At 50.4% G+C, this 26,201-nt stretch overlaps 1 protein-coding gene across 1 annotated transcript; it reads right to left on the bottom strand.

The window, feature by feature from the left end:
- Nucleotides 1-23,202: 23,202 nt before the first annotated feature.
- Nucleotides 23,203-25,720, bottom strand: CRYAA (crystallin alpha A). The gene is made up of 3 exons (XM_076328880.1): nucleotides 25,532-25,720; nucleotides 24,491-24,613; nucleotides 23,203-23,412 (listed from the first exon to the last, which is right to left on the bottom strand). Exons 1-3 carry the CDS (start codon nucleotides 25,718-25,720, stop codon nucleotides 23,203-23,205), a joined length of 522 nt encoding a protein of 173 aa, XP_076184995.1.
- Between the last annotated feature and the right edge of the window lie 481 nt (nucleotides 25,721-26,201).

Genomic DNA, 26,201 nt, shown 5'->3' with positions numbered 1-26,201 from the left:
CTTTTGAAAATGACAAGTGATGTTCACACTCCTCAGATTTTGTGGAACTTCCTTCCAAGAGCCTTTTTTTTTTTTAAATCTGATTTTATTTTCCCAAAAAATACCGAGCAGCACCTGTGAGAAACAACCCCCTCAGCGTGCTAGATGTTGGTTGAACCAAAGGTTCAACAGCTAATTGCCGAGCCTTGACCAGAGCTTTTGTAAAAACAAAACAACAAAAAAAAACAATTTACTTTTTTTTTAAAAAGCCATTTGAGAAAAGGATGAGGCTGCGGTGCTGGTTACAACACCTCCCTGGCAAGGCCGGTGTAAGAGATACTGTTATGCCCCACTTGTCCAGACCAAGGACATATTATTAACCTCTCAGCTGCCCCAGTGCAACAGTTTGCACGTCCGTTGAATGCCCTGGGTTAAAAGGAACATGTATAAAGGTCTCTTGGAGAATTTTGCATTTTGGGTTTAGGTGATGCAGCGTGACACCTGCCCCATGAGCCCCTGCTGTGGCCAAGCCACGGGGTGCTCAGTTGGTGGGGCAGGAAGGGTTTGGGAGGTGCAGATCCCTGAGCCTTGGGTGCTCCTCCAGCCCTGCCTTCTCCAAGCTGGTTGTTGCTGTCCTTGCTGCACATCCTCCTATTCGGGACGATTTGCATGACTCAGCCAGGGATGAGTAGGAAAATGAATGTCATCATTTTGATCCAGTTAAAAATATTCTGTCTGGTGCTTTCTCTCTATCCTGCCCCCCCTTTTTTTTTTCTTTTTTTTTGAAGAGAACTATTAGCACATGTTTAGGAAGGTAAATTTAGGAAGGTCCCCTGAGTTAAATTAGCACCTGATCAAATGTGCGCAAAGTGCTAATTGCACTTTGCAAGCAAAAACAACTGAAAACAAGCTTTTAAGGCTCCAGCAAGCAGGCATGAAAATTGAGACCATCCCAAAGAAAGGGAAGCCTTTTCAGACAGCTGACTGCAATATTACTCAGTGGTAAAAGTCAGACCGTTTCATCCTGAACAAAGGGAGCAGAGGGGTAGTCATTTCTAAATAAGTATATCGGGCAGCTCTTTTGGCCCGCACTCTCCACTTCCAGATAGGACAAAATTCTGCTTGAAGGGAGAAGGAGATCCATATGTTTGGCCCCAGGCGTTAGGCACATGTATTTCTCACCGCCCGCATAATCTCAGGGAGCACTTCCTCGAGGAACACCACCGGTTGCTTCTTGCACGCTCGCTCTTCCATTTCTGGTGGTCTCGACAGGAGGCGTGCAGCCGGAGCTATGGGGAGGGCACAGGGGACGGCAGCATAGCCGCTCCCCAGGCAGAAGCCCGCTGGGATGCCCCAAAAGATAGCAGAGGAAACTGCTAGGACCCTCCAGCGCTCAGTTTCTAGCAGAACTAAATGTCTGCAGTTATTTACAGAAAGAAATCAGATGGTTTGAAGGTAACCGGCTGTGGCTTTCTGAGAAGAAGGGTATCAAAGCTTTCAGATGAGAGCCTCCTTTGAAGATGCGCGTGTGGGGAGAAGATGGCCCCATGCATTTAAGGGGACGGCATGGGGGGACAACATGACTCCACTGGGGACAGCAGAGACCTCCCCGGAGACGGGAGAGCTGAAGGCTGCTGGTCCCAGAGGGATGGGGCACCCAAAAAGCCAACGGGGCTGGGTGTGTCATTCATTTGGGAAAGAGGGGCTGGAGACGCCAGGCACTGCAGCAAGCGGCTGAGATGTCTGTTGGGTTTCACTGAGATGGCAACCACTCAAAAGTTGCTGTTTCTTTTCTCCCCCTCGCGCTCCTTCTAACAAACTGTAACTTTACCTTAAGGAAAAAAAGAGCAACAGAAACCTTGGGAATTTTCAATCAAATAACAATGAAAAAACCATTGTTTAGATTGCAAAGCCAAACACTCTGAAGGTAGGCAGGGTGAAGGCTGCCTGCACAGCCTCCTTCTACAAACACTTTATGAAACAGACTTATTTCTATGTGTACCTATGATTTTTTCCCACAGCACTTGACATCTTTAAATGTTTAGGATACGCACTCAAAGGGCTAAAGTTTGTCGTCACTCAGGCAAGCATAGATGTGGTATGTCCTGCTATTAGCATTCCTGATGCTGCCATCTTTCTCTTAACATCATTTTTGTGCGTATCACTGGAGTCTCACGCCTCCCTTTCCACCAGGAACAGCCAAAGCCTCCCTTCTGTTTATTAAAGCAGAAAACTAAAACGGTCTCATTAGCCAGCTGGAGGTAAGCAGCCTCCTCACTGATACCAGTGGCCATACAGAAGAGCTGCTCTTTGTGCCACCCTTACGGCAGTTTGTCTATACGATTGGATTGATACTTATGCTTTTTTTTTAGTCATCCTTTCTCCTAGTTTGCTCGCTTTGATAATTAGCCAAATGATGTAGGTACTTCTCCCCCTCCAAGTAATCTTCACCTTTGTGCAGGAAGCATGCTAATTTGCCAGAAAGCTACACAGCATTTGCATGTTTTTCCATCTAATTTGGCAGCATCGGCGCTTAAAGCAGGTGTGATGCTAATAAGGCAACTTGAGCAATCAGCCCAGGTAGAGATTTGTGGATTGCACAAGAATTTGTTTGGAGTGTCTTTCCGTGTCTGTGTTCAGTGCTAATTACACTTGGGAGAGGGGGGAAGGAGGGAAGCTGAGCAAGTAAAATGGGCTAGTGGAAGACCGTGGCATTTGTTTTTTCTGAGAGCCTTTGAATAGAGGGTACCTGCGCCTCAACTCGGCCTGAACATCTCTTCCAGGGCCATGCTCAGGAGCAGAGATGTTTCCAGGGGGAATGGAGGGTGCATGGGTCCTTGCTGCCTCCTGGTTTGGTGCCGAGCAGAGCACGCAGATAAATAGGGCCGGTGATGGAAGAGCTGGGAGAGCTACCGCTGGGAGTTTTGGCATCTGCAGTCCTCCAGGCCCATGTTTCCCCTGGCCCTCACAGACACCGCTATTTACCTCATTAAAACCCTAACATGCACCACATCGGTCTTGCAGGAGTTTCTGGCACGTGAAGGCAGGGAGGCCAGCAGCTGGTCCTGCTCTGCTCTGGCGGTCAGTGTGATGAGGTTGAACCAGGCTCAGCCCTCATGGGTCACCTCGGCACAGCGCTGTTCCTCAGCTTCCTCCAGCCCGGGAGCACCCGGTCCCTCCTTGTCCCCCTCCCCTCATTCCCCTCCTGCTGTTCACCCCGTTGAGCTGTTTGGCCCTGCAGACGCGTGACCCGCGCCCTGGGGTGGACGTGGGTTTTCTCCCAGGGGAGGGATGTGTGCTGCTTCCCCGGGCTGAGAGCCCAGGTTCAGGACCTGCTACAGCGTGCCACCCAACCCATTAGTAACAGCCTCCTTTGGGCAGGCAGGGATGTCAGAGCTGTCTAGGTAAATTAAAATTCATTCAACCTTTTCTGTCACATCAGCTCCTGCTCTGCCTTGCTCACCTGCTTGCTTTTCTCACTCAGTTCCTGTTGGCATTGGAGCACTTAAACTAACAGATACCTTGCAGTTTTCCATAAGCAAGACTTCAGATTGCTCTAGGCAGAAACTGCATTTCTTAGGTTAAAGAGACTGATTTTCCCCCTCAAGTCTATTATTACTGTTGTTGTTGTCATTTATATCATTATTTATACTATTACTATAACTATTACTATTACTATTATTACTATTATTTTATTCCATCTATGCCGGGCTATGAGTTGGGAAAGCATTTGAGGATAACTCCTACCTGCTTTTTGTCACCCCAGGCACTACAGAGCTAGGATTCTGGGTTTTGTGACGGAGCAATCCATCTCAGGACATGCAAACGAGTTTTGAAGATGGTCCCGTTGTCTGGATCTGAATATCCCTAACTATTGACGATGGTTGTGGCATCTGACTCAGGCCTGAGTTACCCAAACGACCTCTGTCATTATAATACTAATGAGGTGGATCAAAACCCCAGACTCTGATCCCACCTTGCACTGCAATGTTTGCCATCTGGATCTACTAGCGCCATATATCAGACATTAGCAGAGAAAATCTGAGGAATCAGTTGCTTTCAGACACCCACTGGGAAAACAGAGCTCACGTCAAAACCCTTTTGCACATCAGAAAATGCTCCCATCCTATATAAAGGTGTGGAGCAGCGGGGCACTCTCACTCTTGTCTCCCTCTTCTCTTTTGGACCAGAGCAACGACCCCAGATCAGCTAGAAAGGGACCTTTTTCCATGGGATTTCTGGCTTGACGGCAAGCAGGGATAACTGCGTGTTTCATGGACAACTCCTTCCCCTCCTGCCATCTCCCAGGCTGTGCTGGACCAGGGTGAAGCTGACCCCAGAGGCAGGGGAGGGTGTCACGGCCATCATGTCCTGCACCACCAGCCCTGCAGATGCTCCCACTACTCCAAGATTAAATCTTACTTGACTTAAATTCCCTTCCACTGCAAACATTTCCTTGAATTAATAGTTTTTCAACAATAGATAATCAGAACACTTGCCTGTATTTTATTTTTAAATAAACCGGGTGAGGATCAAAAGCAGATAGAAAACAGACTGATTAATGAAAGGGGGTGTTGGGGTTTTTTAAACTTTCAACAGATGGAAAAGCAATTAATTTTCAATCACGTTTTGATTTATTTTTCATGGGAATCCTTATAAAGGCTTCCAGTGAGTTGTGGCCCCAGTTAAAAGCACAGCGGGGAAGGGGGCCACAGCCCAGCTCACTGCAGGAGGGCCAGCATGGTTCCCTGGGGAGGATGACAGAGGATGAGATGGGTCAGCTAGTTGAAGCAAAGCAGGAACCCTCATTTGTTTCAAATACCTTCTTTAAACAAGTAAGAGGATCCAAGGTAAGAACACAATTAAAAGGAATCTCTCTCTTTCTCAAGGAATCCAAATCCTGAGGACTTTTACCTCTATCCGGGCAAAACTTCTTCCCCGCGTTACCTTGAAAGGTTTGCCTTAGCAAAGAGTAGGCAGAAGACATGGCAGAGTCCTGGGGCTTGGGGCTCTGGCCCCACTCCAGCAGTTGTGCCGGCACCCAGCCTGCACAGCGACTCCAGAGCCACATGGCAGATGCTCACAGCAGAGTGTGGCCCATCCTTGGCTTTATACTGGCATCTGGGTTTTGACTGGGAGCCACCAGCCTCCACTTGCAATCATACATGTCCTTAGGGCGGGGTGAGGTTCCCAACATTTCACTTGGGAAGCCCCAAATGCATGTATTTTGCCTGCTTTGATTTTGGTGGGGAATAAACAGCCTGAATATTTCTGAGCACAGGTGTTTTTAAACCGGAAATATTTTTTCCTGGTTGCTTCAGCCAGACATACCGTCACACAGCAAAACGGGAGCGAGAGAGCATGGCGAGCAGGGGCTGCCTCGCTTCTCTGAAAATCATCTCACCGTAACTTCTGCCCTTCTTCAGAGAAAAGACAAGCCCTGCTTTTAGTGTAGTTAAACTCACCGACCTTAACTGAGCTGACCATGCCCATGACCTTGAGCCAGAGGAATCTCCGGGCCCTCCCACGTGATATTTGTGCCCATAAACACCCGGATTAAGTGACCCGTGCCAAACACAAAACAACAGCAATGTGGTTTGCTCAGCACTCACCCTTGGCCACGTACTGCAGCCCTTCCCAAGCAAGAAGGAGGCGGTATTCAACAGGCGACCACCCGTGGCCACACTGGCAGACCTCAGCAGTGCCAAGCCTGGATGACCAAGGGCAAAAACAGACGGTGGGGGGTCCCCACCGGTGGACCCGGGTCCTCCCTGCACAGGCGGCTCAAGAAGCACTAGCTGCTCCCAGCTTTCAATGGCTGGTGACATGAGCTGGGCTCGTGCTCCCAAGCCAGGGTCAGTGCTGTTTTTCTTTTCCAAAGAGCACACACTCGCTGGTGAGTTGTCACAGATCTGCAGTATCAGGAATTAGGGGCATTTTTTTAATGCGAACACAATGTTATCTCATTACGTGTGTTCTCAGGGCACTGCAGCGTGAGGAAAGCAATGAAAACATCTCTCCCCTTAGGGCAAGGCGATCTTCTAACTGGGACAAGAAAAGAGCTGTCCTGGGCCAAAGCCAGGCAGAAGGGATTGCTGGCCAAGGGAGAAGCTTTAGTCCTCTAAAGTCTCTCCAAAATCCCATTGGCAAAGCTCAGTTACACCACTGAGAAGTAAACATCCTCATTTTAAGATGAACTGCAGCGACCAAAGCTGAACAAAACACAGGCAATGGGCACTGGGACTTGGCACGCGTCCCTCGCATTTGGTTTTGTCTCAGTCAGAAACAGTTATGGACCTTTTGCCTGGCTTGACCCAAGGTAATATTGCTTTCCTAAGATCCAGAGAGTTTTCTTAAACTTGGCCCAGAATCATGTGATTCTCACCTCAGGCTTACTTACCTTTATGAGCCAACCCTTTGGTAAGGCTGAGGAACTCCAGGGTTAGTAACTAGATCTGAAATTTGGGGACTCTTGCAGAGTATGGCTCAAAACTGAAATGAAAGCTTCAGCCTGTCCACTGGAAGACTCCCATCAAGACCTAAGGCTGCGCTGTGGAAATACACGAAATAAAATCTTGCCTATGCTAAAGCCACAATGCAGATGAATGACCTGTGCTGCTTTAAAAAATGAATACATTTTATCCCTTTAGATTACAACACAGGAATATGTCTTTCCCTATCAGTGAAAAGCATCCTACTGTTTATTTCAGTTGGCAGACTTGCTGCCAGAAAGGAAATGAGAATATTGTCTCTAATGAGTCTTCTCATAATGGCAATTTTCTAAAAGAGGTACCAATTCTAGGTTTGTGTCAGTAGTCCCTCATCTGCAAGCCATGGAATAAACCTCCCAAGCCTATTACAGTATGCAGCCTCACTTCTCCAGAGCCAATGTGATAATGTCTTGACAGAGCAGCAATTCCTATTTTAACAGCTATATAGATTCTTCCCATGTGTGTACAAACACATCTAAGCCCCGATTGTGCCTCTAGTCTCCTCTAAACCAAACAGCCTAACCCACATTTCTCTTCCCCGCTTATCTGTTGATTCTTTGCCACATTCGAGCTGCCCACCATTTAAAATGCAGCCCCGTAGGCATGGCATCCTGCCTCATTTCTTTGGCGGCGCCTCATTTGACCCATGTCTGCCAAAGCCATTTGAGGGAATTAAGGTAATGTCTCAGGAGGTCTCTCTGGCATCCATGGGAGGCACGAAGCCACGATGTTCCTCACCACATCTACAAGTGGGCCAAAGAGTCCACCTGCCTCCTTCTGGATCTTGGCATCTGCTGGGCGAATAAAGCCCTGATCAAACAGCCCTCTGGTTTTCAGGCTTTACAGAACCAAGATTCATCTCCTTTTAAGCCTGTTTCCAGGTGTGACTGAGATGTGTCAAAAGTCTTTGATCCTTGCACCATGTGGCAGGTGAGGTGAACAAGCAAGAACTAAGTCTGCAAACTAATCTCACTGCTTTGAGTTCATGTTTGGTAAGATTTTTGCAAAACCATCTTTGTGCCTGGCCTTTGCACAAAAAGGTTGTGGTGAACTGAATGCCTAATTGGTTCAGCTGGTCTAGGTTTGATCTCTCTGGGCCACTTTTCTCCATTTCTAAAGTGTATGTGTGTTAAAAAATTCAGAAATGCTTGGGGCGGTACTCAGAAACTTGGAAGTCCCATATACCCCCATATGGAGAATGCTGTTTAAAATGTGGCAACACTCTTAATGGTAAAGGTGTGCAGCTGAATAGGGCAGGATTTTAACAGACCACTGAAACAGAAACTTCAGCCATGGAGTACATACTGAGCATACATTACACTGGCTTGTTTATCCCAGCATGCAAAAACCCCAGCAATCTATTGAGAAGCCAAGAGCATCTGAAACCTTTGCAGGATACTCTTCAGCAGGACTTCGAAAATGAGCACTCCTGGTCAAGGACATGCTGGTTAAGTATACCCCCAGGGAGCAATTAATTCCTGTGCCCTGGCAGTGACTGCAGACCCAGGAGGTACTTTAAGTTGTCCTGTGGTGGCAGGATCCAGAGCTCCCTCCAAGAGCACAAATGCTTCCCATCCTCCCCTGGAAGAAACTCTCCATGGACACGGGGTCGCAGTCGTGTGTTTGGCTGCATCGCCCTCAACTTTCAATCTGCTGTTTGCTTCCTTGAAGACGACTGTCATCGGTCTAATCCAGTTTCCCACAGTTCTCCCCTCTCCTCCACCTTGGGAAACTATGGGTTTGTGTCCAGGTCATTACTCAGAAAATGTTGAGCCAGCCTCAGACCAAAGAAGGAAGGTTGTCTTTCCTATGGAAATCTGTGTTTTAAACCTTCAGGGAAAAGGAGATTCAAGTAAAAACTGGAAACCCAGAGCCAGGCTCTCCATAGGGATGGGAACTACAGACAAAGGACCTGCATAATACTTCCATAACGGCCCGAGCGTTCGAGACCCACACTTGCAAATGTTGCGCTGGCATACATGACTATGCACATCAAAATGCAGCAGTGAATTTCTCGTACTTCATCATAAGCCTATAAAATGAGTGAGCCAAAACTGAAGGTTTGTGGAGGTTCACAGATTTTTCAGTCAAGCCAAGGCCAAGTCTCAAGCAAACCTGAGCCAATGCCTTTCACTTGGAAAGTGCAGGGTAACCTTAGACTCTGATAGAGCTATCAGCACAGAGGGGTTAGAAGTCCAAATCCATTAGGTTGTTCCGAGATCCTTTCAAGCCCAGAACAATGTGTCCAACCCCATTTCCAAGTCCAGACTTGCTTCTCACCTGTAGGAAATAGTGCTGCAACGTGAATAAAAATGCAACAAAGTTCAATGCCAGACCTGGTGTAAGAGGGGAAGAGTGATTCATTTTAAAACAAAATTAATTTCACTCCCTCATACTGTCATACCCACATAACCCTAAGCGCTGCGAAGCATGCATCCTCCTATCTGGCCAGGATTCCTTGTGCTGGCACAGAGGATCAGGAACACTGGCTACCCAGTCCTCACCAGGTCTTCCGAGTGACACTGTCCAGGTTCAGATATGCTATTTTTTACCCGTTAAGAGCTGACAGTGATGAGTCTCTTCATCCTGCCACACCTCTCTGTGAGTCATCAGGATTTTGTCTCCTGAGTCCCTTGTCTCCTGATCTGGGTGTCCTGAGGGGTTGCGCCTCGTTGTGCTTCTCAAACACCTGCTAGCTCAGCTGCCACCAACAACTGCCATCCCTCCTGTCCCCCTCCTGCCAGTTGCTCCTTTTGGAGTTTCGCATCCCAATATTCCCGTTCGTTCTCCTTTTGTACCAATCTTCACATTTCTATCACAACTTTCTCCACTGCCTCATGGGTTCCACATGAGGCTGTGCTTGGGCACACCTTTCAGCTGACCTCCAGGATGCTACGAGGAGGGAGAGCCCAGCTCTCACTCAACCCACAGGAAGGGTTCAAGGGGCTCAGACGAGAAGCAAAGTATGCTCCAGCCCAGTCCTCCAGCAGGTCTTCTGAACTCGGTTCTTCCTGAGCACATGGTGGGTGCTTTGGATAAGATTCATCTGCTCAGATGTAGACACTTGCCCCCTTCTGAGCTTGCCCCCTAGGCAATGGACATAGCCCATTCTGGGAGCAATACCTCTCTTTCTGATGGAGATGGCTAAGATGGGTTAGATGGAGTGTGCCCATGGAGTGGCTATTTCTCTCCATTGTCTACCCAGGGAGACAAGGACAGCAAGCTCAGACTGAGATGTCTACTCTGTAGACCTCTGAAGTTAGGTGAGCTGAATCCTATCCCTGCAGCCCAGAGAAGAGCAAGCAATGGGGGTGGGAAATGCATGGGTGATGGGATTTGCCATTCACAACCTGATCCCAAGCCCTTTCTCAGCTGTGCATTGCACACGCAGTTTGAGCTTCCCCACACTTCCTACAAACTTCCTAAAAGCGTGAGCAACTTGAGAGCAGGTTTCCCAGGATTCTTCCTCTGCAGACTTCTCCCTGCATTTTCATCTCACAAGCATCCTTCTCCTGCCAAGCTGCTGGGATGCTGGCAAGGCCCTTCAGCTCCTCTGCCGTCCCCCTCTAGTGCAGCAGAGTTTGTGGCTTTTGATCTTTTGTCCTATCGACCTAAGTTGGCTCAAGGATGGTCAGGAAGTGCTTTGTGGTCTAGGGTGCATTGAGGCATGCGAAGAAAATGTTCTGCAAAGACTGCTGGGCAGGACAGGCTTGTATGTGGTTGCTCGTAACAGCAGGGGACTGGATGGGGTGACCCAGGTGGTCACTTCCCCACCGAGGTTCCTAAGTGCACCGGTAGCACAGGTCAGCAGCTTGGCAGCCTCCAGTTTACCTGCCCTATTGACATGCAACTATCTTCTGATTTTTGCCCGTGGCTTTGATTCTTAAAGGACAAGTGAGGGAAATCTTGCGTTATTGCTGGCCTCCTCTAAGCACGCATGAGTTTTGCTGCCAAGCAAGAACAAACTGCATGCAGAGTAAATGTACAACCAGGGTCCAAGGGGAGCGCTGAATGCCAGCCAGCGTGTCGGTGGCAGCCAGTAAGTTTGCGGGCTCAGGAAGGACGTTGCTTGGTGTTACAGAAGACCTTGATGACTCCAGACACCACTGGTGCATGTGTACGCAATGGTTACCTCAGTAACAGGTGTTAAAAAGTCCCAGCTTGCTCAGGAATAGGCTTTGCCACCCTTCCTCTCCCCATAAAATCCTATTCTCGGCATGCTGGCAATAAATAACCCCCTTGGCGTGCACCATGGGCACACCCAGTACTCAAACGGGGCCATCCTTTGGAAGGGAAGGTTATTTTCAGTAGTGGATTTTAGCTGAAAAGGGGAAGCTCTGAATAGGGGCCCTGGCATTTTGCAGGGCTTAGCTGAATTGTTTGTGCCTGCTGGTTCCCACAGTCCTCCCGGCGTGGTGGTGTCACTGTATCCACGCGAATGAGGGTGAAGTGATAGTTTGATTAATGTCAGTAGTCTGGCATTGGTGAAGGTGCAGTCTTTGCTCTTTCCTCAGCTGAAAAACAATACAGCTTTGTCATTCTTCAGCAGTCGGCAGGGACGCATCCTGAGAACCGGCTGAGCCCAGCTACTTGGTGAGAGGAAAGAAAGGAGGGGAAAAAACTGCTTATTGTTTTGACAGAGAGATGCTGTCTCTAAGATGCAAGAAACAGGAAGAGCCAGATGCCTTGTACGGTTAATGGTCAACAGCAAGTACGGTTTCGATCTGACAGGCATATCAAAATGGCCCTCTAAAAGATCACCGGATCAGTCTCTTCTTCCTAGAGTGGACGTGTTTCTTGGTTTCCAGTTGCAACCTGAACATATTTCTTCTGTATTAGAGGCTTTAATAAACCACACTGTCTGCAGGGCTATTTTCTTGCCTTGATTCAGTTGGGATTAACACGAGACCAGCTGCTATTCACCATCCTCCTATTTTCCACGGCTCCCGTACACCTCTGCCGTATACGTTTCTGGAGGGAAGGCTTTCCGCTTTCCAGACGGTATCCTTCAGTCTGGTCTGCGCTGCCGTGCCTCTGTTCTGACAGGTATGGTCCCACCACGGGTACAGCATTAATCCTCGGGGCACGTGCAGGCAGCTGGAGCCCTGGCTGCACTTGCAGGCAGGCTTTTTGTGTGAGCTTTGGTCTGACAGAGGTGCTCTGGGGACCTGCAGAGGCATTGCAAGGAATGCCCAGAGAAACTGGGGCTGGGCAGGGCTCTGCACAAGGGCAGATACATGGCTAAAGCTAGCCTTGCCTCCTGGACCTCGCAGCATTTATATGAGTGATCGGCTGCATAGGCACAAAGCGATCATGGCTGGGGAGAATCTGACTCCTTCATGGGCAAGAGAGTGGCAAGACTGTGCGTTTCCCCTAGAGATGCAACCCCTGGTTGCCACCAATGCGGAGTAGAAGTGCATTGCACATACGTGTAGGTACATCCATGCTATGTCTATTACTTCTTTGGCATTCCCACTGCATGTGTACAACATACAGATCAGTGCCTTCCATTATGCATACCAGATGTGTCCGTTCATTGCTTGCCATCTTTCCTTCCCAGTTCAGAAGGAAAGGCTCTAGTCTTTGGAAAGCGCTGCTGCCAAATTCATCCTGCAGAGCAGTTGCCCCAGGAGTGCAACATCAAGAATCAATACCACCAGGTGAGCAGGAGCGAGCTGCTGGAGGGCAGCTGGGAGCTGGCTGCAGAAGGGAGGTGATGCAGAGGCAGAGTGAGAGCTGGAGTCAGAAAGGCTGCGCCAGTTTGGGTGCGGGGCAGTACCAGGGACTGATGGGTGGATCAAAAGGCAGTGGCCTTTAGGGGGAAGACGCTGGCCAGAAGGAAGGTTCAAAGGGAACCCAGTAAAAAAACCCCTGAGCTTCCCTGGAACAGGGAAAGTTGGTGCTTTGCTGTGGAGCACATAGCACGTAGTAATAAAAAAAAGTGGTGGCTTTTCCCTCTCTTCGTGCTCTCTCTGCAGGAGCCCAGCTGGTGCCCCCGAGATGCCCCAGGTAGCATCACTGTACCCTCACCTACAAAATCCAGCCCAAAGTCAGGGCCTGGGCCCTTCCTCTGAGGTGGGATGGGGGGTTTCCACCTATGCATAACTTTGTCTTCTCCCTTGAGGCCTCTTCTTCACCACCTCATGCTGGGCATAGTTTGGGGGTTTCCCAGGGAGTCTCTAAATTGCTAGCTACAGGGACTTTCCCTGGGAGCTTTTTCTCTGCACCAGGACGCGTCTGAAGTTTTGTCCACCCCGTGTGAGCAGATGCTGCCAAAAAGCTGACTATAATGAGAGTAACAACACCCACACTTTTTCCCGGGGTACCCACCCACCAGATCCAAAATACCATGAAAGTCATCTTCCAGGCACAGCTGTGCCTGGCTCACGTGGGCACAGCAAACCCCCACGAGCATCACCGGCTGGTGTTGGTGCCAGTGCCCCATTGGTGCTAATGAAGCCAATGGAGGAACTTCAGCCTGGTTGATCTTTTTTCCTTAATATCCTCCTGGGTGCTGGTAACGAGTTCCCCAGCTCTGGTACCTTCCTGGGCACTGGGTGCCCTTGGCAAGAGCTAACTCGCAGACTGGCCCTGTACAAGAAAATGCAGCTGCCAGGAGCCCCCTTCCTGCCCAGGCACTTGTTCATGCAACTCCTCTTCTGCTTCTCCACTGGCTTCTTAAATCTTGTCACACTTAAGCTCTGGTCCCTACTGTCAAGGGGCTCAGTAATTCCCTCTCTCCGATTTGAATCTGCCCACACAGGGCTCGTGCTGCCGCCTGAGCTCCTGTAATCTCTCTGCACAGAGCCATCTGAGCAGAAGTGCTTCATGCAGTTTCTGTACCAAGCGCTTCGAGGCTTAAAGCAACCCCACGTACAAGAAGAGTTTTCTCTCCAGCACCTGTATATTGTATGTCTACAGAGCACTTTTTAATATAAAAAATTATGCCTAATTTTCATGCTTATCTTAAGAAGTAATGCTGAAGTCATACCGGTCTTTGTTCCCCTCTGTATTCTCCAGACTTCCATCTTCTCTTTCCTTAAGATCTATCAGAGAAGTGAGCTAGACATTAAACCAGATTTTTGTTGCCGTTGCACGGTCTCCTAATTCTGTTCCCATTTACCGGCCGACACCTTGTGTTACCCAAGTGCTGACAGCGCCTGTGAACCCCTGGAAGGGCTGCAGCGTAGGCATTGCAGAGGAAAATTTCAGCAGATAGTCCGGCAAATCTTGCTGCTGCCACTGGTCCCCTGCGTGCCACCCTGCCCTCTGCAGAGGCAAGCGCTGCAGACCAGAGGTTACAGCAGTGGAAGGGGGCAATGTCTAACCCACGATAACAACCACGGTCAAGGCTCATCTCTCAAAGCCCTCACTGACTCGTAGATTGGCTTCGGTGCCCAAAACCTCCTCTAATTTTTCCAGCTCTGCTAGCGGATATAATGAAAAATATTCCCTCTGTCTACAAACCTTTGACCTGGCTGTGTCCTGAGACATTGCAGCTACAGCAAAATATGCTGGAGACCTCAGTGCCTGGTTCTTTTCCAAGGTAAAGAGAGCATTTCACCTCAGATGCTTGAGAAACGTGAGTCCACATCTGATTTATTGGGGGACTTTATTCTGTGGTGCAAACACGCGGTGAGTAACTCCTCTGTGCCCCGAGGGCTGTGGGGGTCACAGGGAGAGGGCTTTTCGCCACAGTAACTGCTCGCCTCAGACTGACTCCCTCTCACCAAAGCATCCCTGCATATAAACCCCTCCTGCAGCAGCTGGCGAGGAAAGGCCCGTGCAAATGAAACCACAAATGCTATGGATATGCATTTTTCCTTCCATTCATGCTGTCTTACTCTAAAATTTACAGGTAAAATGCTGTCAGATTCTGCTGTCTTAGTTTTTTGGTTTTTTGTTTAATCTCTTGGTTAAATGAATGCCTTTTCAGCTGCTTGGTTAACGACCTAAATGTGCAAGTCACACGGTGAGGCTACATTCTGCAATTTGCCAGGCACCAATGTGAATGAGAAGCTTAAATGACGGTTAGGCCCCCATCAGCAGCAGACTCCCAGCATCAGCTGCAGGGAGGGAGAGCAGTACAGTCCAGCTGCACAGCGACCGCATGCTGATTTCTGCTATACTCTGCTGGAGAGCATTTACAAGTATTTCAGATGCTAGGCTGGCTCCCGCACTTTATCTTATCGAAGGAGGAATGAGATGAAAAATGCCTCTAGCCTCTGTTGTGGTTTTTTTTTTTAAGTTTGTGTTACTGAACCATAAACGAGTTGATCTATACTTACTACTTTAGCCGAAGACTTTGTCTCCGAGTTATCTGTCTGCTCCCCAGGGGAGAAGGTGGAGTGTGGCTGGGCTGCTTTTTCCGAGGAAGATGGAAATCTTTGTTATAGCCAACTTCACCGGTTCACCTATCGGTACCATTCCTTGTTTGGGCCTTCCATGCATCCCAGTCTATATGTCTTTTATTCTATGCTCCCTTTCTTAATAAGTTAAAATGATAGGGCATTAGTAGTGCCTGGAAGAGAAAAACCAGCCTGGCAGGCTTACAAGTCACCTCTGGTGTGTACTGCTAGAGAAACTACTGCCTAGCAAAAAATTGTGAACGATTGCTTTTCTTTACAAAATCCTTTCCCAGACTCCACTGAATCACCCTGCAATTGCTAATTAAGTTCATTGTATTACATTTTCTCTGTGTTGATGTGACAGGGTATTTGTTTTGCATTAAATTCAGGTGAGACTTTGAGCTGACATGTTGAAAGTCAATGAGAAGCGGAAATCATCAGGGGAAGCCAAAATGCTGGAGAGTTGAATGAGCCTGTTGGGCTTCCTGGTTTCAGTCCCACGGACAGGGTCATATATTCTGGAGTCGTGAACCTGACAAGGGAAATAATGACATATCCAGAGATTGAAACAAAGCTATGTATAGCTTTTCTTACCCCTATGGCCCACTGAAGCACATAAATAAGTCACGCATTTTGCATTACTGTTTTTTGGACTGTTTGGAAGTAGTTCATAAATTATCGGAGAAGAAAGGTCAGGCTCTTAATGAATGCCTTGGAAAATCAGCATCTTTGGGAAGGATTTGACATGCTTTGTTTACAGTGCAAGAGAGTTCAACATGCAAATCCTCTGAAACGCCCAAGGAGCCTTCCAGCAAAACCAGCAGAGACAAGGCTAGACATCCCAAATATTTCTCCTTAAGTAAAAACAAACAACAACAAAAAAAGCAGGAAATTAAACCCCAGACCTTCCTTAGTCAGCACCGAAAACTACGAAGCAGGCTTCTTTCGAAGGTCTTTATAGCTCACCTCTGAGCTCTGGCAACAGACGCCTGGTGAGTTATCTCAATATAAACACCATCGGAGCCAAATGCCGCCCTGGTGTGAGATCTCAGCCGGGCGTCCCGGGCTCATGCAAGGGACAAGGGTGGACGAAAAGGGACCCCTTTGATCAGAGCCTCCCGCATGGCAATGGCCTGCATGTGGGCAGAGCAAAAGAGTTTGGGGGGCATTTCCCCCCTCAGCTTCCCCTTGTTTCCCCCCGGGTGGCTCAGTGGCAGGGCAGCCCTGCACACCCTGTCCTCCAGGTGCTGGCACGGCGCGGCATGGCTCGGCACGGCTCGGGCTCAACGGGGAGGAAAAGGGCTGTCAAAGGTGGGAGCGAGGCTCTAAGCGACTTCTCCAGCGGAAAAAAAAAAAACCCAACCAGCGTTGCAATGAGCAATTTGGAGGGCAGACAGCAGTGCATTAAGTCCTGCGGCGAGGGGCTGACATCAGCCTGAGTGGGTGGAAAACCGAGACAGCCTGGACAATGGTGCTGCTCTGCTTCCTTTTGAGCACATTGTCAAAGAAAAAAGGAAAAAGAAAACTGAAATAATTGCTGCTGGGGGGGGGGAAATTAAAATAATAATAAAAAAACACCGATCTCTGGAGGAACATACAGGGAATGCTCAGAAAAATACCGAGCGTGACCTTTCAGTTGGGTGTTTCCTTCCAAGCAGGGGAGGCCATTCAGTCCCAAAGACGAGGGGCTGCTGCCACCTCTCGGCGCTCCCGGCCGCGGGGGCTCCCGCAGCCGCCGGGGAGCGGAGCGGAGCGCAGCCGGGTACCGACCTCCCCGCCGGGACGTGCCGGGGAGCGGCCCCGCTGGCGCCGGGCGGCCGGGGGAGGAAAGCATCAGCCCGCCGAGGACGGACCGAGACGCAAGGCCAGCGCCGTTTGTTTGGAAGGAAGCGGGAATGGTTGGATGAATATGTAAAAGTCCTTCGGTACGGCATCTCTGAGCACGGCATTTAAAGCAAGGAAATAAAACTGTGTGCGTGCAAATATTATGTCAGCTATGCAAAATTTTGTATATGCTGAAAGACATGTATGTTCAGATAAGTATAACTTTACTACGCTGATGTCCTTAAAGACGGAGCATAGACTGAATTAAGCTGCGGGCCTTTTCCCCTGACAGGAGGCTGGTGAAATGATTAACCAACTATGAAATGTTCACAGAGAAAGCACTGCAAGCACAGCACGGAAATTCCCTTTTTCCCAACAGGGACCTGACTGCCAACTGGGTTCCTCTGGGACATACCAGCCTACCCCACGCAATGGCACGCTGTCCATGAGCCCCTCGAGAGGTCTCGTGCTGAACCTACCCCACGCAGGGCCTCCCTACCTTTGGACCCTCACACAGACCAAGTAAACATCCCAAAATAGCTCCAGCAAGCTACGGCAGCGCACTCTGGAAGCAATGAGTGCTTTAAGGAGAAGCGTTCCTGCACTGGTCGCCAGGGCCTTGCAGATCAGCCTCTGCCTATACCCCAGGGGTAGCTGTGTCTCTCCCCTGACCCCAAAGCAGCTGATTGACATGTACTGGCCCATGGCCCTTGGACCTCCTCATTACTGTCACTGCAGTTTAGGTAGATCACCTCTTTGCACGCTGTGGGTTGAGAGAGGGGAATGGGCATAGCAGGAAGCACTGCTCCTATGTGTCAGGATCGCAAAGAGCTCCTAAAGCCCCTAAAGCCCCCATCATTGCCTTGCCTGGCCAAGGAGACACATCTGTAGCTGTGTGCTCCGCAGCATGCTGGAGGTGGCAGCCACCCTGCCAGGCATGACAGATGCCTGTAGGTGGTGGCTGACGGCTCTCCCAGCGGCCCTGAGCTGGTGGGTGGTGTGTCCCCCCACCCTGCTCCCTCCCTCGGTGGCACCCCCCTGATTTACAGCTCCCCCAGCACGGCAGTGGTGGTGTCAGCGCCCGCTGGCACCCCGTCCCGACAGCAGTCTGGGCAAATGTGGGCTGTGAAAGGGCAAGCTGGGCAGGACGTCAGGCAGAGCCACGGGACGATGTGCGGTGGCTGGCAGGGATTTCCCCAGCAGCGCCGGGTTTTGCCGAGCCCCTGCCCAGCTGTCAGCGCCTCTGCTGAGGAAGGACAGCTCCTCCAGGCCGGGCTGAGCCACCCTTCCCGAGCAGAAGGACTATTTAGTGAAGAGTTCAGGGCCCTCATGGTTTGTGGTACGTCTCTGCAAGACAGCTGGAGGATGGCCTTTGAGGCAGGGACAAGTCTCCTGAGTTTTGGTTGAGTTACATCACTCCATCATCTTGCCTCAGCCTCTCCGACTGAGATTTCATTTTCACCCCCCCCTTGTGCTGCACTCTAAAATATGCCACAAACATCTGCGCCATGTCCCAACCTCACATTTTTCCATTAAAGTGCCAGTTAATTGCAAGCTCAGTGCCAGCCACGTAACCCAAGCTAGGAGAGGGCTGCCCCCTGCCTCCAGCCCTGCTGCGTGGGCTGTGTACAGACCCGACTGCACTTCCCCTGGGAAAAGCCTTGTGGCTGGATCAGGAGCTGTGAAATGAGGGACCTGGCAGTTACCTGCTCTTCTCACGCAAGCTGGTGGTTTTCCAAGCCGGTCCTGATAAAAGGTCACACCGGAGGGACAAAGTCTGGGTTGGGGTGGAGTAGCAGAGCCCACGTCATCGCAGTCTCCTCTGGCTGTGTCTCCCAAATCTACGTGCCTGACACAGCAGCGATAAACTGCAGAGGTGTGCCCAGTGTGTCAGTGTTACACGCTTTTCAGAGAATACTGGGGGTTTTGGGATGTGTTTGGAGCCCTTTTTGTTGCAGTGGAGGCAGTTACTGCTTTTTTGACCTCAGATCGTAGAGACCTGTGTGGCAGAGCCCAAATCTTGATGACAATGCCAAGGCGATGAGGGGTTATAGCAGTTGCATGTAACAGAATTTGCTTTAAAGAAAAAAAAAAGGGGGGGGAAATGCTGGTAAACTTTGACTACTCCCGATCTTTATGTAACACTGGCTAACTTGCAAATCAATCAGAAACCAAGAAATGCCAGAGTTGTGCAACCCTCGTTGGGTCCATGTGCCTGCTTGCCTTGTGCCCTGGGTTTCTGTCTCTCTGGGGAGATGCTGAAACACGGGGCGGGGGGGCAAAGGGAGCCCTTCGGTATGCCAGAGCGCAGGAAAGGTTGCCACCCTGTGGGGACAGGGCTTTGCCAGGAAACCCCTCCCTCTCCCCCAGGCTGTCCTTCTGCCAGAAGCCAGGGGACAAAAGTCCAAAACTAATGGATAAACCGGGGCGAGAGGGGGGAAAGCAGCATCTGCTGATTGCCCAAGCCCTTGCAGAGAGGGCTGTGTGAACTCTGTGCGCCTCTTCCCGAAAAGGAGGAGCAGGGTCCTCCTTATACCCCTGCCAAGAGGGGCGACAAGGGGAGAGCCCTGGCCCGAGATGCTCAGGAACAGCTTCATGGCTGGAGGCCTGCAGGTCAGATCCTGTCAGCCCTTGCTCACAGCTTTTTCTTGGAGGAAACGGGATCCTGGCAGCGGTGATTTACCCTGCCCAAGCAGTGTCGTACCAAGGAAGGGAGGGTATAGGTACAGCACCAGGAGCTGCTGCTGTCCACCGTGTCGCTGACACCACCACTGTGTCATCGGGGCCTGTGGGAGAAGGGAGAATTGCTCGGAGGAGGATGCATCCCCCAGGACCGCTGTCTGATGCATCAGCCCTCAGGACCCTCGGGTTAACACTATAACAATTTCTCTGGAGGGGAAGCTAAAGTCATTTCGGCTTTGCTTTCGGCAAGCAAGGTTAGCACTTTCAGTGGAAACAGTCAGCAGATAATAAAACCACAGTGCAATAAGGATGAAAAGTCACCCTGAGCAGAAACCCCTGGTTACAGGCCACCCTACACCAAACTGCCCGGACGCTGGAAGGTGCCATCAGTGCCCTGCAGGCAGGGTCCCCTGCTGCCTTTCTCTCCATGGTAAAATCATCGACTGAGTATCTAACCAAAAAACTTCCAAGAAATTTTGTTAATCCTTGAAGAGTGTTAGCAACACCTTATTAACAGGTGAGTTTGTGTAGAAAGCTGTGGTGAAGAGCTGCCTCTTGAAACTGTGATCATAGGCTTTGAATGACGAGACTTTCTTTAAATGAAAATTAATCCCAGCAAAGAGAAACAATAATTTTTGCAAGGCCAAGTGCACAGAAAAAGAGGAGGAGTATCCCAGAGCGACATGACTAGGGGGAATTCAGGGTGAAAAATTTGAAATATTTTGAGTGACACATTGAGACTAGTAAGCAGGGAGGCATTATTGCCCATGCTCAAGCTCTTCTGCGGGCGGACAAACACCTCAGGGCTGGGGGTCTCTGGGCCTGGGGATGGGCAGGGGAGTCTTCGGCAGCACATCCCCCGCTCCTGCACAAAACACCGCCTCTGCCAGCTGCCTGGTGTGTCCTCTCACAGAGGCTTTTAGCAGTCACTCACGTTTTTAATTAGCTGATGGATTGCGAAGGCCTTTAAAAGCAGCCCTTCTCAGAGCAGCGAGACAGTCAAGGTCTGGTATCCCCAGGATTTACCCCAAAAGCGAGGGGCTGCATGAGTCCTTTGGCACCCGCTGCATTGCAGCACCAGAGCCACTGTAAGAGCTGCTGCCCCCTCTGCATGGCTCCCGGCTTGCCCTAAACCTGCCCTGTTTTCCTATCATCAAAACTTTCACTTTCGGCCATCCAGACAGAAAAAGGAGCCCAAAAATGGTTCAAGTGTCATTTCATGGGACAGACGTACACACTGCTCAGACACCTGCAGGTAACATCTGCACACAGATCACGCTCAAAATATGTTTCCCTATTTTTACAGCTCTGAGAGGTTTGAATGGGGGCTAAATGTTTGGGGCTGGGTTTGGGGTTTTTTTCCTCCTGGCTTTGCTGAGTTTGTGTCAGTAAGGAGAGAGGCGTCAGCACATGGCGGGCAGGTGCCAAGGCTCTGGCGGGGAGATGCCTCCAAGGAGAAAGGACCAGAGGCCGGGGGGCCATTAGCGTCAGGCAAAGCAGCAAGAGGCAGCTTCTGTTAAAATGCCCTTTCCCTGCCGGTAGTAACGGCTCCCTCCTGGTACGAAATTGCCCTTTCCCCAAACACGCTCGTTCACGCCTTTCCCCTGGAGATGAAATTGCAACAGGCTGCACATTTTTTGGTAGAAAGCTTTGGGATCGCCCAATAATTAATCTCAGTAAAAAATAGGTTTAAAATAGTGTCAGATGCCGAGGGGATTCCTTGCTTTCTAATTACCAGACAGTAATCTCCCTCCTTTCCCTCTCGCCCCTGCTTCTGCGACACTTCCACCCTCCTGCAGCCTTGCCCCTCTCCCCGGCTCTCCCCCAGCTGCCCTGTTCCCGGCAGGCTCTGCCGCAGATGCTGTGATGTTGGTCCCAGTAACGCTCCCAGCACCCCTGGCCTCAGGGGGTTCAGGCAGGGGACAGGGCTGAGCCCTGGGGCACGCTCACTTTCTCCGGATAAGGGGCAATGTCCTTGCTCCTGACTCCCAGCCCTCCCTGGGTTTGGCCTAGATGTGGCAGAAGAAAGTGCTTTTCAATTTTAAATAGGCCCAGAGCTCCTGTGTTTATGGCTCATATTAACATTTAAACCCACGCCATGAGAAAAAAAACCCTGCATGTATTTTCTCTCTTTTTCTAAGTTAATCCGCAGCCAAGGGGAGGAGGTTGGTGGGCTCGTCTTTTTGGCAGAGCAAACACTCTTTCTCCAGCTGTCCTCACCTCCCAATGAGGGCATGGACCTGTGCTCTTTCCTGGGAAGGATGTGCTTGTTTTGTTGTCGTGATCACTGCCTTGCTTTGTAGGCATGATCCAGGAGCCCCCAGAGACATGCCAGTTGAGACAAACTTGTGTCTGCTCCTGGGGAAGAAGTGACCTTCTCTACTTAGGAGCCAAGGTGGACCTTAGAAGCTCCTCCTCACATTGCAGGTCTTGGATGTGAAGATCTCTACCAAGATGAGAAGCACTCGGTGTCCAAACTGATTTTACCTATGCGGTTAACTATGGGGATGTGGTGTTATCAGTGATGCTATGCTTCTCCTAAACACCCTGGACTTCCATCCATGTGGAAAGCTATTTGAGTCAAGCATGAGTGCTGCAACCTTCAATCTTGAGCACTCACATCTACGCAGACTTGGGAGCCATCGATTTCATGCATGGCAATCGCAGGGAGAGCTAGTACCTACGCCCTACCCGCCCTGCCATCAAACAGCTTTAATCATTCATTTCAGATGAAATCCCTCGCATTGTATCACGCAAATGAGGTCTGCATTGCCGTCTTTGCTGATGCAATGAACTTAAGAAACGGCGTGGTTGTTGGGCTGTTGAATTTTGTTCTGGTTTTGATCCTTTTGTTTTGCTTGTGTGAAGGATAACAGGAACATGAAAGAAAGGGCAAGTCATCATCACAAAATGTACTTCCAGTGGTGGAAAGCGTGTCCTCCAAGCAGTGTTAGGCACCGCACTAACCTTTCAACTTCAAAAACCTTAGAAAGGAACAAATGAAACCCCCAAAGCCAATTGCGTGTTTCCTATATCTCTTTATTGACCGCCACTGACCGCGTTCTCAGGTTGAGTGCCAGATACCAGTGGAAGAGGTGGAGCTACCCTAGAATTACAGCGAGAGCAAGGGACATGGTGTGTTATGCACAAGCTGGGGAGAGCTGGCTGGGGATGTGAAGCCTCTGCACAGCGGTGAGCCCCCCTCTCTCCCCCAAGGGCCTACTAAGACAGTGGAAAGACGTGCTTGTCCTTGTGTCAGTTGTCCCTAAGGGAAACGACAGGGTAGTGGTGTGAATAGATACACTTCAACACTTCGCTGAAAAAAAATATATGTTGCAACTCCCGAAGGTAAGATGTTATTATTTCTCCTGCGGTTGCAAGGAACTCGTGGCACACTCATCGCACCTATGCAGGATCTCAATTGTGGGGCTTGGCTCTGTTGCTCTTTTTTAAGAGTAACCAGTTTAACTCTGTGTGGGGTAGAGCAAGTCTGCAGGGCTTTTCCCCTGCTCCAAGCCTCGCCTTAAGACTTGGTGCACCAGGAGCCAGTGTTACTCGTGCACCCCCTCCTACCTGATGGTGGTTATGGACTACAGCACCGGACGAAGACCCTTTCAGCAAGTACAACAGCGTGGCAGCACGCACCATCCATGCCATCCCCATAGCACAGCTTGCAGGTTTAAGCTTCAAAGTCCACCAGCCGCACACCCAGCCCATCGTCCCATCCAAGGGAAAGGGGAAAAAAAAAGAAACAGAGGGAGGGAGGGGGGGGAACCAACAAAATAAACCCCTCTAGATATTCACTGATATCTACGCAATGGCTCTGGGAATGAGACCCACAGACAGTGGCAGCCTGCGTACTGCAGCGGCAGGCGGGCTTAGGAGGAAGGCGCGGAGGTGGGCTTCTCCTCCCGGGACACAGGGATGGGCCTCTCGCTGCGGCTGGCATCCATGTTGGAGGGCACCTTGGGCACCGAGAAGGTCAGCATGCCATCGTTAGACAGGGAGCAGGTGACAGCAGTCTGGTCCACGTTGGCAGGCAGGCGGTACCGGCGGTGAAATTCACGGGAGATGTAACCGTGGTCATCCTGAGAGGCAGCGGGGAAAGGAGGGAAGGCCCGTCAAGAAACCCCCCAGCACCACGCCATGCCTCCCTCCACCCGACCCCACAGCTCCGTCGGAGCGGGGTCCACATTCGCCCTGGCTTATCGTGACACTGAACTGCCGGTATCACCGGGTGCATCTCTGCTTTTTATTCTGTTTCACAGGTTTGTAGGGGCAGGTGTGCCCCCATGATGCCCCTGAAGCTGCAAGAGCTGAGCAGAGCAGCAGGGTGTGATTTTGGCCATATTATAGGTTGGGATCTGGTTTGGATGGGGGCCCTGCCATGGCCTCCGATTTCAAAGGATGCTTGGAGAGAAAGTCGGGGGTTCTGTGAAGGTAAAAGCAGTACGCGCGTGTGCGCCCATGTATTTCCTTACTAGGCAGCAACGCTGTGTCAGCCAAAGTACACAGTCCTGGCCCCCTTTTTCTTTGGCCAAAAGAATGAGAAATGCATTTTTTTTTTAAGTCAGCCACGAAAACGGCTGCTCTCTTCCTCTGGAAAAAATAACTATATTAAAAAATACATACTGTTTCCAGGCTAGAGCTTTGTCTGGCCAAAAAAGTGTATGAGAAGAATTAAACCCCTGCTGGTATAATTCACTTTTCGACCCCCACAGATATTTCCATGACATATGTGTTAAAAGTTTCCAAGCCTGAGGCACTCGGTTATTTTTCTTTTGTTTTGTTCGCTCTTGCTTTTCTTTTCCAGATCAGCATGTGAAAACTCTGTTTTCACTAATGATTCTGGCTTATGAAAACTCAGCCATGCTTCAGCAGCACCAGATGATGTTCTTTGTCTGGTCCAGTGTTATTAGTGAACAATGGACATCATCATCTGACGGTTATGGAAGATGATTGAAAATAAACAAAAGAGCAGTGAATTAGCTCGTTATTATCAGATATCAGGTTGGGGTTCTATGGGAATGGGCCATGCCGATAATGACAATGGATAAATAATTTGTTCTGATTTTTTTTTTTCCCCTTCAGCTGATGACCGTTGTAAAGAAAGAAAACGGACCTCGACTCCCCAGTTGCTCCACCATCACTGTCACTTCCACTTACCTGTCTTTCACTGTGCTTGCCATGGATTTCCACAAACTCATCGATAATCTTCACACTCAGGTCTTCGGGAGAGAAGTGTTTTACATCCAGCATGATTGTAAACTTGTCCCGGTCAGACCTCACCTGAAATGAACATTGTTAGACAGTAAGACCCGAGCTCTAAGCGCGGAGGCAGCACCAGCATCACAGCAGCTTAAAAGCCAGAGAAGGGGTGGTCTGGCGGCGGCACAGTTTCTCCTTCTGTAACTACGGGCCTCAGCAGGGGTCTTCTTCCCATCGCGGGGACCCAGGGACACCACAGTAGGCATCTGCGCCATTGCTACTGCTCTGGAGAGAGGCGTCACTTCTCGCTGCTATTCTTGTGCCGGGGACCTCTTTGCACTCAACGATCTGCCAGATGCACCGGGCATTTGTGCTCAGCAGCGAGAGGGGATGGAAACCAGTGTAATATTCTCTGATAGCACGCGTTTTATCCTTTCAGTGATTTATGGTTTCTTTATGGTCTTAGCTCTGGGAGGAAACCGGTAAAAGAGGGCTAGAGAAAGCACCAGTCCCTGAGCTTCGGACCACAGCCCCCAAGGCTACGTGCTCCTCCTACATGCCACCTTCAGAGAATTGCTCCTGGGTCCTCCAGCGTGGGCTTGCAAAAACCACCGAGCTCCTGAGGTGGAGGAGGGGGCTGGAGGAAGCTCCCGCTCGCCGGGGTCCTCTCCCACGCCGAGCTGCCCTTGAGGGCGCTTACTCCAGGAGCAGCCTAGCTCTTCCCTCGCCATACGGCCGGTGGGCATGAGGGCAGCAAAGTCAGACTTTTACGTATCGGAAACAACCTCCAGGAGCCAAAATGGTTTCCAATTCTCAAAGGGAAGCCTTCTCCCCAGCGAGGGTTTCCCTCCGTGCCCAAGAAGGGGCGGGCGGGCTGTGCTCGGCGGTGGGCCAGACGTCCTCCTCGCCCCCTCGCACCCCAGCACCGGGTGGGGAGGAGCAGGTGGAGGCATAAGGAGGGAGAGGAAGGAAAAAGAGAGGAAGCCGAAGGGTCCTTACCTCTGAAATGCCTGATTCCAGCACGCTGCGGAAGAGGGACTGCCTGTAGTAGGGGCTGATAGTGGAAGAGAACAAAGGCAGGAGATCATACTCAAGGAGACCCTCTCCAAAAAACTGGTCGAACAAACGGCTTGGAATGAGGGGTCCCAGAGCACGCTTGAACCAGGGGTGCTGGATGGTAATGTCCATGCTTGCTACTGCTGTGACCTGTGGCTGCAAGGGGAGCGCGATGGGGGCAGTGCAGCCGCTGGGGAGACAGCAATGCCTTGGCTGGACTGTGCAGTGCAGCTCCAGAGAAGCTCCCCCTATATATACCAGTCTCGCAGAATGAAGGCATTAGCGGGATTTCTCTGGAAAGACATGATCTCATGATGGAGGCAACATGGTCAGCAGAAATGCGGAGACTGACCTGGAAATGACAGTCTGGTTGGAATCGGTGCCAGATCTCCCGGAGGGATGATGCCAGGCGGCAGGCTGTGAGACACAGGGTGCCCAGGGGTACTGGCAGGTCCCCTATGGGGTCAAGCAGGCTAAACAGGACACCCCGGTGGGCCTCTCAAGGATGTTTGTGAAGGAGGTCTGCTCTGTGGGTCTTTGTAACCCGCCCCAGCTTTTCGTTAATTTGCTTCTGTTTCTGCCCCTCCTTGAAATGGAGACACAAAGTCTCTTC

Source organism: Aptenodytes patagonicus, chromosome 1, assembly GCF_965638725.1.
Source record: "Aptenodytes patagonicus chromosome 1, bAptPat1.pri.cur, whole genome shotgun sequence".
In the NCBI taxonomy this organism is placed as follows: Eukaryota; Metazoa; Chordata; class Aves; order Sphenisciformes; family Spheniscidae; genus Aptenodytes; species Aptenodytes patagonicus.
Note: the sequence above shows the minus strand (reverse complement) of the source record. Positions and strands in the feature narration are given on the sequence as shown.